Genomic DNA, 14,716 nt, shown 5'->3' with positions numbered 1-14,716 from the left:
TGGCCGATACCTAAAGCTCATGTATCGGTGTCGGGAAGGAAAAAGTTGGATCGGTGCACCCCTACTCATCAGCATCATAAAGCACAGCCTCAAAAATGACAGTTACACAATACCTCTGACAGCCTGTATCTGGCGTTCAGCATGTAAATAGCATCAGTCAGGCAGCCAACCACTGCACTGTTAAGTGGAGAGCATAAAATGGCAGGTGAAGCCCGTTTCATTCGGCCCTGGCTGTGTCGTTTTGTTATCAAAGTGCATGTGCGTGTCCACGATGCACTTTGCGATCCCCAGAACAATCCAGCGAGCCCAGCGAACCCACCAGAACACGAGCCACGGGCTGACAGGAGAACAAAGACCCCAGGGAATGAATTCAGTGGTACCACGCTTTGATACAAAAAGGTGGAGCAACAAAACAATCAAAAGAGAGGTGGGATTAATCTGTGAGCAGCCATCAGAGAGCAGCCTAGGCACCGTGCAGCGGGGTGTGCTCAATTAAACCGTTATTAAGAGCGGCCTGTAAAGCCATCAACTGCTGCACGAACTGGGTCACGGGTCCAGCTGACGCGGCACATTATCCGATCGGCAGGCGCCTGAGAGGGAGCAGCCGAAACGAAACGGCTCCGATACGGAGACATCATATTTCATCAGAAAATGAAAAAGCGCCGCTGTGACCACCGCAAATGAGTCGAGGTCTCATATCAAACAAATGGGAGCTCGGGGAACTCTGGAGATCCTCAGCGGGCGAGAGGTGCAATCACAAAATGAACACAAATGACACCCTGGGAAGACACTGAGTAAATGACAACCCTCAAACACAATCCTGACGTGCGAGGGAATGATGGTGCATTTTAACGCTGGGCACCGGAGTGATTCTTGTCGCGTGGGGGTTGAATGACAGCTCTGATTACTCATAAACCTGTATTTGCATACCCTAGAGTAAACTGATGTCAATTTGGAGGCAGTGAAGAAGAGAAAAATCCATCAGAGGGAAGAGACGCAAAGGATGAGGAAGTGGACCATATTCTCCCTGGAGTACGCCATGCAAATGATTTTTATTTTATTTTGGAAACGTGATAAACAGCGGCATAATTTGCCGGGGACTCATTACCGTACATAACCCCTCGCATGAGGCCGTGCAAACTCAGAAAGAATTATCATCAGAGGAAACGAGTGAGGAATCAGATTACAGACCTATCCACTTAGCCGGCACACGTCTACGCCCTCTCCACAATTATAAGCAGACTCATATAAACACTGGGCTGATTGTAATTCTACACTTTGTGCTCGCTAATAACCTGCACTAATCCACGCAGAGTATAACATATCATTACACTCGGATGGAAATACTGTTCTCATGAAGGAGGGGTGGGGGAAAAAGGGAGAGGAAAGAGAAGTGCATAGAGAAGGGCTCATCGGAAAAAAAAGAGACTGAGCCTCTTGATGTTCTGTATGAAGTCCCCTTGGGCTGTGAGCCCACAGAGAGAGCCGGCCAGGAAATCCCAGACAAAGAGGATTCTCCGGGAGGAAAAGGCAGAGCGGAGCATAAGGCAACTCTCAGACTGGTTGGGCCTTTTGAAGAGCCAAAATGGGCAGAAAATTCTGCGACGTCAAGATGACGGCAAAAGGGGCCCCGCGTGGCCACGACGTCACATCTCTGCAGTGACTCCGCAATATACTCCCAAGATTCCCATTTTGTGGAGTAGTTTCTAGACACCCTGTGCAAATAAATACATGTGAAATAGAATAGCAGCAGAAAGGACATTCCCATTCAGATGAAGGAAGCAGGATGGTCAGAGAGGCAGCCATTTTTATGTAACTTCAGTGACCCGACTAACGGCGAGTCGCAGGCTCAGTAAGGTGAGGTTTTGGGGAGGACATTTGAAGCAAACACTATTTGATCATCACTAAGAACTACGCGATCAGTATTCGAAGCATGGAGAGTCTTTTGTGCACCATCCCCGTTGCCTTGGAATCGAGGATCGCTACATGACGAGCATCGACAAGAGACAAGACAACAAGTTTAATGTGGACAGTAGGCCACAATAGAGTTCTCAAAACTAGTGAGTGACACACGCTATGGGACCCACTCACATGTGTTGTCTCCATAACAGCTAAAAAAAACAATCCCCATTTTCTTTTTTTAAAATCACAGCAAACAGTTCAATGTCCTGCTATTCTATTTCTATGGCCTGAACACAGTTAATCCTCTTTGCAGTGTGTGGATGTTGCACTGAGCTGACACGATCATTCAATTCCTCAATTACTCCATTGACACAAGAATTATTTTTATATGGCCTTAGTCATTTAAGCAGAAATACCAAACATTCTCTACTTGCAGCTCCTCAATAGACCTTTACAGACCGCCCAAACAGCTCGATCACGGATGAGACAAAGAGAAGGATTGGAGCGCTGTGAGAAAACAGTAATGCACAGTGATGAAGAGCGAGGGAATATGAATGTAATACAGTGCTCAACCTGAATGAAGAGGAGTTTGATAAGCACACGGCGGACTGAGGAGGCCCTTTTCCTGGCAGCAGGACTAAATAGAGGATGATCTCTAGTATTCTCTAAAGGGCCTATCTAACTGTAAATGATTGGCTGAAGAGATGTAAAGTGACATACCTCTTAAGAGAATGAGATTACATGATTATATTATACATCTGACCAAATAACTCTAATGCATCTCTCTTAATGGATTCAACAGAGAGCCTCTTCATCTTAAAGCGTCACCTCACTGCAGGACACAGTGGGTGAAATTCAACGTTCTGGCGGGAATATGGTAGCATACAGACGGTACATTATGTAGGACTCAATGTTAAAAATGTTTCCCTAATTTATGAATTTTGAGACGGGCGCTGTAATGGTGAAGAAGCTACCTTTCTTTTTCTTTTTTTTTCTGTGTCACAATTATCTAGATTTTAGAAGCTATGACTTCCTGTATGGGGCTGGATTTCACTGTGTCAAAACAGTTACAGGCTAGATGTTTTTAAATGAGCTTGGAGAAGAGAACAAACAAACTTGTCTGACATCAACCTGGCCCCAAATGGCCTGGAGGTCAATGCACCAACCGTAAACCTTAAGGTCGTCAGTTCGAATCTAGCCGTGGACTTTTGTTACAAGTCATTCTCCATCCCTCTATTGTCAACACTATAATAAAAGGCAAACAGTAATCACAAAAACACTTACCTATAAAATGTCAACAACAAGAAAAAATCCTATCTCAAGAGGTCAAGGAGTCCTCTACCAATGTCTTGTTTTGTCTGACCGACTTTCAAAAACCCAAAGATATGTGAAAAACCTGTGATACCTGCACACACAGGCTTGTACTGTATGCGTTTCTGTGGGAACTCATACAAATGTGTTCGTTTCAGGGAGTCTAAGGATATTCCAAGGACTGGTAAATTATTTTCCTAATTACCTTAATTATTTTCAACTCTTAAGGAGATCATTTTAAACACAGTAAAATAAATGAAAGCCTCCAAGTACGCTGTTAAAATACACGCTGACGTAGTCCGCTAGGGTTCGATCGAGGCACAAAGAGCTTTCTCAGTGACGTACGAGGCAGGGAAAACATGATCATTCATTTCAAGCCCCCCTCTAATCGGGTTTAATAAGAGGTTTAGGCGTTCAGACGGAAGCCTGATGGTTCCAATTGTGTGGCAAATGCAGACAGTGAACCCCGGTGTTGTGAAATACCAACAAAATCACCACGTTTCCTCTTAAACCCATTATACACAACAGCCTTTTAGCGTTATCTTCTGTTGTAAAGTGGAGATAATGCCACTGTAATTAACCTGAAATTAACACGACAGCAGCCGAACGGGAAAAGAGGAAAGCCCCAGGTCTCTCTCTCTCTCTCTCTCTCTCTCTCTAGTAGGACCAGATTTCTCCTCCCTCTGACTGGAAACAAGCAGGAAATGCCACTTGAGATTATTACTGTATCACAATAGATGGGGCCCTTCCAGTAGGCCAGGAGGAAATCCTGACGCTTTTTATGGCCACAGGAAGATTAACAATCCCTCATTTAAAAGAAACGGATATGGTAAACAGAGAAACGGAAGGTTGTAAAAACATAACGGCATACAGAGAGCGAGGTAAAGGGAGGAGCAGGTGGACAAAACTATGTGCCAGATCTGGATTCCAACTGCAGTAATACCATTTGGCAAGAACTTCCCGGGCATGCGCCCAGCTCCAACACAGGCCCCGGGACACAATCTAACGCAGGGCCGATCACTCTGCTTCCCTTGCTTCTGCAGAGGCTTTAATTGAAAAAAAAAAAAAAAAAAAAAAAAAACATCATCTCCCCCAACAGGGAGAGGGAGCAGAACGCAGCTCGTTACGGTGCACTGAGCAAGGCTTTCCACCCAAACATTCTCACTCGCTGGTGATATCTGTGGTGGTACCAGAGTATCTGCACTCTTTGCACAGTTATGCATCTTTTGTTTAACAATGGGAACAGATCACAAGGTTTTATTTATTCCCTATACTCCCGACACACAGCATGAAGAGAAGTCATTTGGCAGAATCCACACAGATTAGCCTTTATGCGCAGCAAGAAGTAGCTAATTATTTCCTGCCCTGTGTTACATCTCTTGATGTGCATCCTAATGAGAGCATAATTACCTTCAAATATTTGAAGAAAGCTCTGCGATTGACTCGGCAAGTTCACTTTGAAACATCTCTGCTGGCACTTTGCCTAAAAATATTTGTCTTCGCTGACTGACAAGCGTACGACACGGTGCTTGATCTTCATCAGATGCATCTAGGAGTGCAGGTCGAGCAAAAACAGCCGTGTGCAACAGGAAATGCGCCGGACCTGTTCTTCATGCTGTTATTTATAGTCGTAAGGCTGAGGCTGTGTTTTCTACTGAAGCAGAAGCCACAGCGGCAGTGATGAGAGAGCAGCGTGACATCAATTCTTTCAAATGGAAGAAGGAAAAAGAACGTCGGGAAGATCAGTGATAATGATAGAAAAAGTTGCCTGCAGTCACAAGTACTTTTCACAAAGCATATATAGTGTACCCAGGGTTCCCCTTTATCCGGTTAATACTGTTTTCTAAGCAATACATTGACGACGAGCGGACTCTGGCTTACGACAGCGTGACTGATGGGTGCATTTACTGACTGAATGGCTCGGAATATCAACTGCAAAACTTTTTTCAAACAAAGCAACAGTTTACTCAGTTCAGATTGCAGAAGCACAGACATAAAAAAAAAGGAAAAACTGCTTTTGTGGGACGATAATTTCCTAATTCATTTTTTTTTTTTTTTTTTTTTTTTTTAAAGTACTACCCCATCACTTGTTTCATGTAATAGTCTAACTTAATTTGAGTAGCACCCGCGCCAGACGTGCACTCTCGAAAACAATTTGCATCCTGCAGAAAAAGCACCCGGTATGCATCTGATGGTGTATTTATAGGCTCGGGTCTTCTGCTGCCGTGTTTGAGGAGCCTTATGCATTTGTTTACTTTCAGTATCTCAGAGGTTAAATGGCAATGCAGCGCTTGTGGTTTCACAAATGACTGTTCTGAAATGTGTAAAGCATGACTATACTGTTCTGAGAATGATCATATGCTGCATGAAACAGAGAATACACCGACGTACAGCATTTCAAATAAAGTTCGACTGACCTGTTTTAAGAGACACACATTCACCATCCTTTGAGAACATGTCAAGTAGACTAGAAGAGCCCTTACTGAACCGTCACAATCAATTTGCATGAAGCTCAAAGTAAGTCTGCAAAATAGTCTTGCATCACAAATATTACTACTGCAGCAAACACTTATTGGTCTTCATCAGCTGAACCTAAACAATTTTGGTAATTGATTTATCACTTCAGTCATGGCTTTAGGAAAGTGTTCATTTTGCACTATTTTCAGACGTTTTATAGATTTCAATTAATAAAGACAGTAATTGACTAACCGATAATAAGAATAAACGTAGCTGGATATGTGTATTACTTGAATTGACCTAGCTGTATGCAAACATACAGAACAGGGTTTACGTTTTAACGTTCAGGCATGAAAATTCATTTCATGTCTGCAGAATCTCGTCTTTTTTTAAACTAAAAAGGTAGACTGAGGTGTCCGCTACCGCGGCGAGACGACTTCAACTAAATCTCGAAAGGTTGATCACAGCATAGAGCTGCCACTTAATAAAATATAAAACTGCCTCCATGAGCCCACCAACATCTGAGCTGCAGCGCTCTGACTTTATCAAGCATTTAGCCAGACACACAAGCGCCAACACACACACACACACACACACACACACACACACACAAAAGGGCATTTCATCAAATGCCAGCCGCACTGAAAGGCTGACTCTAGCTGCACGTGGCAATCCCAGGCCTGTCTGCAGCCACAATCAATGACTGACATCTCCATTACAAGTCCCCAAAAACAACCAACGGGACATTTTAAAAAGGTGACAAATGCAACATTAATACGGGCTGCAGCTGATATTAATGTTGACATTTTGTATAACCTGAATAGCCTCGTGGTTATTGAGTCCTATGCTTTCTGCCGTTGATGTGTGGGATTACAAGACTCAAAACCCCGATCTAGTATAATGCCTGGAAAACTTAACTCTGGGGAAGTTTACTTAGGGCAAAACAAATACGTTCAACTGAGAATGTCTCCCGGCTTAAGGGACTTTAATAACGGCTTGCATGTCGATGCCGTCTGCACTCGTCTTTTAAGCTGTACGCATACACCCCGAGTCGGCTCCACTCCGTCTTCTGGGGTACTTGGGAATGGGAAGTGACTTTTTCCCAGGGAGCCGGTCCTTTTGGCTCACGCTTGACCCACAGAAAGGAGACAGGTCGCCCGGTGTCAGCTCACCCACCGGCAGCCTGGCACAGCCTCGGCTCAGCTGCGAGCTCATCACTCCGGTAGAATAAAGCCTCGGCCAGAGCGGTCAGCTAGATGTTGTTAGGAATACTAAACACGGAGTTTACAGCCTTGTATTCACTGCCAACTCTTTCCTCTCGCTTTTTATCCCAAGACATTACACTTTGTTTCCATTAAGGGATTGTGCAGTTTATCCTCTGTTAAGATGAAGAAAAATCATTACAAATAATATAAACAATATTATACATGAAATATAATATGTATTTACGTTGCTAATTAATATTGTTTATAGGAATTTGTATATTAAGAGTTTGCTACATGCTTATTTTATATATTTTTGTTTTGTTTTGACTCAAAATAAATAGAAAAAAGAAAAACGTTTGTGGCTGAGTATCTTAAGTCACTCACATTTAAAAATAGATATTGATAGCTTGTACGCATGGGGACAAACACAATATAATAGTTATCAATACATTAGGATCAATTGTCTCTTGGTCATCCAAGAATGAAACAGATCAGAAGACAAGAAACATCCTTTCACACCTGACTGACTGATCCCTCCACTTACTCCTTTATATTAGATGCTAATGAAGGCCATCAAATTATTATGGTTCCCATGCCACCATATTTGTTCAACTTTGTCACAGAGGAACCGGGCTTTGTCGTATTTAATCTACGGGGAATTTCTGGAGACTTTTATTGTAGAGGAAAGTCTTCAGACGCTAAACTAAGCTGAAGTTCATGAATATGAACCATCGACTTCATGCAACCCTGCTAAGTGGCTGCCTGATACAAAACGGCAGTTGGCAGTTCCTATAGATTATCTTCATCCGGCGGAATATAAATTATGTAACAACAAAAAGTCTACATCGGTGACCTTTGTTTCACATTGACGTGTTGCACACCATTAGCCATCTGTCAGGCGAGCAAAAAGCAGCACAGCAGGACTCTTCTCAGACAATGCTCAAGCTGCTCGGCGCGTCCACAATCAATACTCGGGGGTACTGGAGACCTCCCGCCTAGTGTAGCCGAGCAGTAGGAAGGACCCACACCAGTCACTCGCTCATACCGCATCATCCTTCACGATCAACCCAGATGTGTTTGTTTGTGCGTCCTCTCTCTCTCTCCTTCGTGACTCGCTGCCTTTGACAAACTGCCAAGAAGGACCGTCACGGTACATCGTAGCTGTCACGGAGGTTCCGTCGCCCCTCGACGTGTCACCTTTCACTACGAAGTCAGTTTGATCTTTTATGTCAAACTGTGTCACCGAAAGGCAACCAATCAACCAACTATGAGGCTTTTAATAGTTCGGCTTAACGAGGGGAAATCGGTTTTCTTGGTATCCTCTCAATGAGAGGGCAGATATTTACTGAAAGTGAGGAGAGGTTTGCTGTTAAGAGAACTCGAGGTCTAAACTAGAGCGATGATCGGCATCTCAACAACATATTTCTGTCTGCTATGATGTAGACTGACATCTTGTAAAAAAAAGCATGCGGGCTGCATACTGATGACATTTGTCCGCACCAACCGGCCTCTCCAGAAGTTACAGTAAAAACAAAAAACAGCTGAGATCACAAACGAGGACTAGACGTCCTTAAAAAAAAAGGACACAGACTGCGATTTCACAGGATGTCGACTCATTTCTAATTCATGACATTGAATTTTCAGCACTATTCAGAGTTAATTGATCTTCGTCACCAAAGCAGCTGCACGTGTTGGGAAACGGCGAAACAGAATTAGTCATCAAGAGAGACAAATCAAATATGTCCGAGGTCAACTCGTTCACGGTGGCTTCATTCTTCCCCCTCCTCACCTCAACACAGACGCTTAAAAACAAGATGAAGAAGTGTTCCGGCTTTGCCCCGAGTGGTGAGCGGTGCACAAAAAGGAAAAGAGTGGGACCACTTAGCTATGCGCTGATTAAATAGGCCAGCCGTCATTTGTCTTCACCACCATCTCACAGCAAGCCATTGGGAGCTGTACTATTAGAACTGCCTCACCAAGCAGCGCGGCCCATAGCTAATATACGATTCCCTTTCAGAATGAATAATAGTAACGTCATACTGACCTCCAGAGAGAGAAGAGGAGGATGGTGGTCGATGTGTTGGCTGAGACTGAGACAGCTTAGCAGCCTAAATACTCAGAACATATGAAAAGTAACCCATGAGGGGAAATTTCACCCCAAACTCGGTATGAATCATGTGGTTTCGCGCACAGCTAGCTCAAATTGTGATCTAATTGGCACCAGACATGTAACTGTGCACATAAACTAAGTCAGGTTTTACAGATGTTTATGCAGAGTTGGCAAACAGAGAGAGGAAGATCAGCTCGATCAAGTGCAGCACGGTTGTGTTCACTGGGGGAGGACAACTAGAGCAGGATGAGTTCCCAGGTGGAGGGTGTGCACAAACAATCCCACGCCATGATGCACAAACTCATAGAATTGGAAGTTAATGTTGTTAGCTTAGCTTTAAGGCTGCGGGAGATCGCACACACTTCTCACGGTCGCCGCTTAATAAAAGCACGTTCTCGTTGCCAAACATAGCCACACACAAACAAACACACACAAACACACACACAGCATATTGGTCACCACGCGCCGAAAGAAGAATGCGCGAGACAAAAGAAATATCACACTGTGGCTCTGTGCATCCTGTAATTTTATCACCTCCCCTCTGCTGCAAAAGACAAGCAATTTCTGTTTTGTGCGGTTTTATTTATGAGCAAAGGTGGCTGATCATAAACACCAGCTGGCTGCAGCACACACCAAACAAAGATGAAACTGTTTGTTTCCCTCCCGACAAGACGAAAATCACCCCTGTTCTGATTGTCTCCCGGCCCCTTCCTATTAATCAGCTGCTTTATTTCACTCCGTCTCCGATTTTTGTCAGCTCTGCTTTTTTTTTTTTCTTGGACAAAGTGTCGGGAGAGAGAAATCAGGTGGCTTCTTCTCCAACCGTGTAGTTAATATTGTTGAATGGCTTGTTGTGTCAGAATTAATAGCTGCGATATCTGGCAGCGGTGACAAAAGCCGCATTTTCTTTTACCGCTTTTCATATATACGAGGCTTTTTTTCTGATTAAAAAGTAATGAAAATAACTCCATGCATATAAAACCAAGAAGTAAACTGATAACAAAAGGGACTGACACAAATGTCACTCTCCCATATTTTACAGCAAATAGCTTCAGCCCGGGCCGAGAGAGAAGTGTTGAATATCTACGAGGCAGGGAGTTAAACACGCATGGTTTATGTAGTAACCGAGACGGCGTATTAATTGCAACCATGTTTGTGAACTTGCTGCACTTGAAGGTGGGAGATGGCTTTTTTTGGGGGGTGCAGGGCGGGCGCTTTCACAAATTACTGACGGTCTCAGTCAAGAGACGAAGTCACTGCGTCTCTATTTTCTGCTCCCAATGTGTCACTCACCGCTAACCTGTTCCAAATGAGAGCTGGCTGGGGTCTGCCACACACACACACACAAGTTTAAAAATATGAATCATAGCCACACCGGAGCGTGTAATGTTTAGGGCTCAGTGTGTATATGTGGGTGTCCCAACTGTCCTCTTTGATAAGCTGCCAGTCTGTGATCTGACCCACAGGAAGCTGTGTTTCCATACTGTCCAAATCTGCAACTGCAAAATAAAAAGTTACCGTCCACATGTATTTTGTACAATCAGAGCATCATCTATGTTCTGAGCTATGTTAGATTACTTAAAAAAGGAAATGCATCGAGAGGCGGAAGACACATCGTCTGCGCTCACGAGGGTCATTTTGAGTCTCAACACAGCGACGTGTAGCTACAGTAAACAGTCCTGTTGCTTAGTGTTCCCTGCTTTTACTTTCCAGAGCCACAACCCCCTCTCTGAAAGTCTCTCTTTAAGGAACAGCAACATCCCGATGAAACAGAATTAATGAGACAACACTTCGCATCAGAAAGTATTTCTGGTTAATTCATCACTGAACCGAGAGACAGCCAGGAAACATTTCCCAGAGGGCCTGTTAAATCACTTTCGAGACGCCACAAGAATAACTAGGCTTCAAAAAAACGCAGAGCTGGCTGGCATTTGAGAAGAAAAGAACTGTGTCGTGAAATTAACTTAAGGTCAAGAGAGAGACGATTTTAATATTTAGTGTTTGAGGAATGAATCGCCTTACTCCTCTTTCACGCTACGCGGCAAAGAACGAAGTCGGGCCCTGAGCCCAAAACCTTCGACTTCCATTCAAAGTTGGTCAATAATTATTTCTGGGGCCTCATGAATGACAATGAATGCCAATTCCCCAGATCAGCAGATTTAAATCTGGGCTGATGGGCAGCATCCTGAACATGCCGGTGGAAGTGAAGACATTGTTTGGAGAAGGGAGGTGGAGCTACAGCCTCAGGGTTACGATGATCCTGGAGAAACAATGTAATAAAGCAATAAAGTGTGTAGCCTCTGGTGGGATAAGGAGGAGTCTAGATGCATTAAGAACACGAGTTTCCCAAAATCAAGTCAAGGTGCCCGCTCACATAGCAAAGCTTGTTCAGTCTTTCAAAACAGTGATGGAAGAATCATTCAGAAAATAACAATAAAACCATCTGAGAGTAGAATTTAGTGCAAGTAGAAGGACAGAAGCATCAGCACAGCCATAATCAAGAGGTTAGGATCAAATCAAAGATGATAATAGTGTCTTATGTCACAACTAGGACATAAAACTACTGCATTACACAGTTCTAACTCCAACCAGCCATTTGGGTTCACTGAAGAGCTCATCTGATATTGCTGAAGCTAATAAGCTGGTGAGGCCTTTGGTTGCCACACAGAGGATCATAACAACCAGCAGAACTACAAAAAGAAAAAACCAAAACCATGAATATTTTATGGCTTTGGGTTGTTGTTATTTTTGCAGTTATTACTGCGAAACAAATCTAATAAGGTTCAATTTCCAATATTGGTTGTTGGGAGCGAGCAATGCTGTGCAAAGCCTTGCTTCCACACTCATCCACTGTCGTGTGCATCTGCCGGTATGATAACAAAGCCCTTTATTATCACTGCTTTGCTCTATGTCAGAAGACATTTATTATTAATACTGCTGTGAAAAGACTAAAAGGAGACGGTTTTTTTCTACATACACTAATAAAGCCACAGGGCCATTATGAGAGCAGTAAATGGTATGACAAAAGTTTTGCTGGAACAGGAATAGTTCCACAGTGAGCATAAGAGGTCTCACAGAGTGCTCATTAGTGCTACTTGGTCAAAACATACAGTATTAAAAGTGCAATGGCTGTGCACCCCATCAGTCCTCTGCAGCAGCCGCTCTTTCTACTAATGACTCGTCCAGTCTTGCATTCGGTGAGCCCCCATAAGGATTCTTGAAGACCTTCCACTTTCAAAAATCTCATGGATATTTGAGAATATACCCAGGCAATCATTAGCATCAGAGTGGCATACTGTTCTCTCACACACACACACACACACACACACACACACACACACACTAATGTAAACCACAGCCAACCATATCTGCTCAAGACACCACTGGCTCATATAGTGGAGTGGACCGGAAACAACAGCGCTCATCTGGAAGATGTAGTCCGAGATGACAATCTGGTGTAACCTGCTGAACTCGTCCATCAATCAGCATCAGTCTCACTGCCGATAACGGTATCAGCATGCATGTGGCGGGGTACATTTGCACACGTTTAAAAATAACAATCCTTTGTGGTAAAAAACTGATTTTTCTGAAAGAAAAAATAAATAAAACCTGTGATTAAGTAAAGTGCAGGACCAGGATGTTTTAGGGGATCCTCGAAAAAAAAAAAAAAAAAAAAATCAGGGTAAGATCCATCCCATCATTATTTCAGGTACTCAAGCACAGTGCATACTTAAAAGTGTTCCTCTCGTATTTCACACTACCCAGTCACAAGTCAATCTGTAAGTTAAACAAATCATGCAAATTCTCTCCAATACGCCATGCTTTAAAAAGGTTTCCGGCTATCTCGCCTCCATCAGAGTGGTTTATGAGGTAGACTGCAGCTCCTTTATGGACGATCCATCAAGTCTCAACCACCAATATGTGTATTATCTGCTGTGTAAACAGTTATGGAAATGTATTCAAAAAAATGACATCTAACGCTCCAAGTGAACTAACAGACCACAATTCAGGCAAATTAAACCCTGCGGTTTGATGTCAATTTACATCCAGTCCTTGAGATGAAATGGTTTATCAGCATCTGCAGGAAAGTGCTACAATGTATGCTATAATATTTAACCAGCTGTCAGTAAAGTGAGTGATTAAAACACAATAAATATTCATGTCTGTTTTCCAGTGGCAGACAGATTAAATGTTGGCCCTGTGGTGTTGTTCTAATTGAAGCCACAATGAAAGTTACAGCTGTGATGGTTTACAGAGTGATGGTTTATTCAGAGAGCTACAGGAGATACTGGAAGCTAAACGGAAACAGTGTTCTCAGGACAGGGTTCCTGGTTTCGGAGCAGTTGAGGAAGTGACAAAATACAACAACCACAAAAGGACAAAGGGCTTTCCCCGCGTAGGAGACAGGAGGAGTAAACACAAACAACCAGCAAACTAAACAGATACAAGTTATGCGGAGAAGTCCGTAAAGTAGCGAGCAGCGGAGGCCCCGCAACACAGGAAACAGCGGTACAACTAGGCGCGCCTCTAACAATTCCCAATCCACACACACACACACACACACACACACACACACAATAGACAGACATTCCTTGTTGTGGCGTTTCATGCAAATCCCAGCAAACCAATTCCCCCCCCCCCCCCCCCCCCACCCCCCCGACACATGAGATTCACACAGCAACAGGCAACTTTGTAGCGAAACAAATGTCGCATGAGAAACAACACAGCCTGGGTGGCGGTTTTTTTCTTCTACTCACAACCCTTTTCCAAACTTGTGCAGCCAGAGAGCAGAGAGCTAGGGCGAGCTAGCGATGGAGCGTGCAAGTTTGTTTTTTGTTTTACGTACCAACGCCATACTTTTCCCTTTTGGTGGGCACCCAGCGAGACATTCTCCGCGTCGAGGCTTCCCCGCAGTTGCCGCGTAGAAAACGGTCCGGGTGTGACCTCTTGTAGTGAACGTAGACTTTCTTTTCTTTCTTCAGTTTTCTCTGAGCTTTGGGGAGCCACTCCGAGCAGCCATTTTCCACCAGTGACAGGACGCTCCGCAAGGGGGAGGAAGGGAACACAACTTTTTCAGCCTGTAGGCGTTCATGCTGCAGGAGTCCCGCTAAACTTTCACTGCTGTGTTGTGTTGAGACGGAAACTGCCACATGACTGAGGAAAAGTTTAAAATGAGTTGTTGGTTTTTAATCTGCAGGAGCTTATTATTGTAAAAATGACATAAAACGGGGGATACACAGACCTTCGCCTGGTCATTATCCACTAAGACAAATTATTTATGCTCTTATATGTTTTTTTTTATTCATATAGTTACATCACTTTTATAATAAGTTTACTACAAGTTTTAGGGTACTGATCATTTGAAAAATAAATAGTTACACAATACACAAAACACAGATCTCAAAAACTAAAAACACAGATTCAATAGCATAATATTTATGATGATACATTTTTTATGTATATAAATATATATACACTAATACTATAGTAATGGTAAACACACAAAAAGAAAGGTGGTGTTTGAATTTGGTGCTTTAAGTTTACCTACAATTAGTCATCATTTGGACATAATTGCTGTTTATGTATTCACAGGCATAATATAACTGTCAATAATGTCCCTGCTTTACTCAGCTTGAAATAAATAAATAGTTACACACCACTCACACAAACTGTTTTTTTTTCTTTCAATACTATCATTAATAAAAGCATATTGCAGTATTCCTACTGTGAT

At 43.2% G+C, this 14,716-nt stretch overlaps 1 protein-coding gene across 1 annotated transcript in view; it reads right to left on the bottom strand.

Moving 5' to 3' along the window:
• Positions 1-14,006, bottom strand: part of dock1 (dedicator of cytokinesis 1) — a 159,415-nt gene extending 145,409 nt beyond the window's left edge. The window contains exon 1 of the mRNA XM_079182099.1: positions 13,832-14,006. Within this exon, the coding sequence (XP_079038225.1) occupies positions 13,832-13,874 (43 nt within the window). The 5' untranslated portion in view covers positions 13,875-14,006. The remainder of the gene's footprint in view (positions 1-13,831) is intronic.
• Positions 14,007-14,716: the final 710 nt, after the last annotated feature.

Source organism: Pholis gunnellus (genome assembly GCF_910591455.1).
Source record: "Pholis gunnellus genome assembly, chromosome: 21".
NCBI lineage: Eukaryota > Metazoa > Chordata > Actinopteri > Perciformes > Pholidae > Pholis > Pholis gunnellus.
This window is presented reverse-complemented; position numbering and strand designations above follow the sequence as displayed.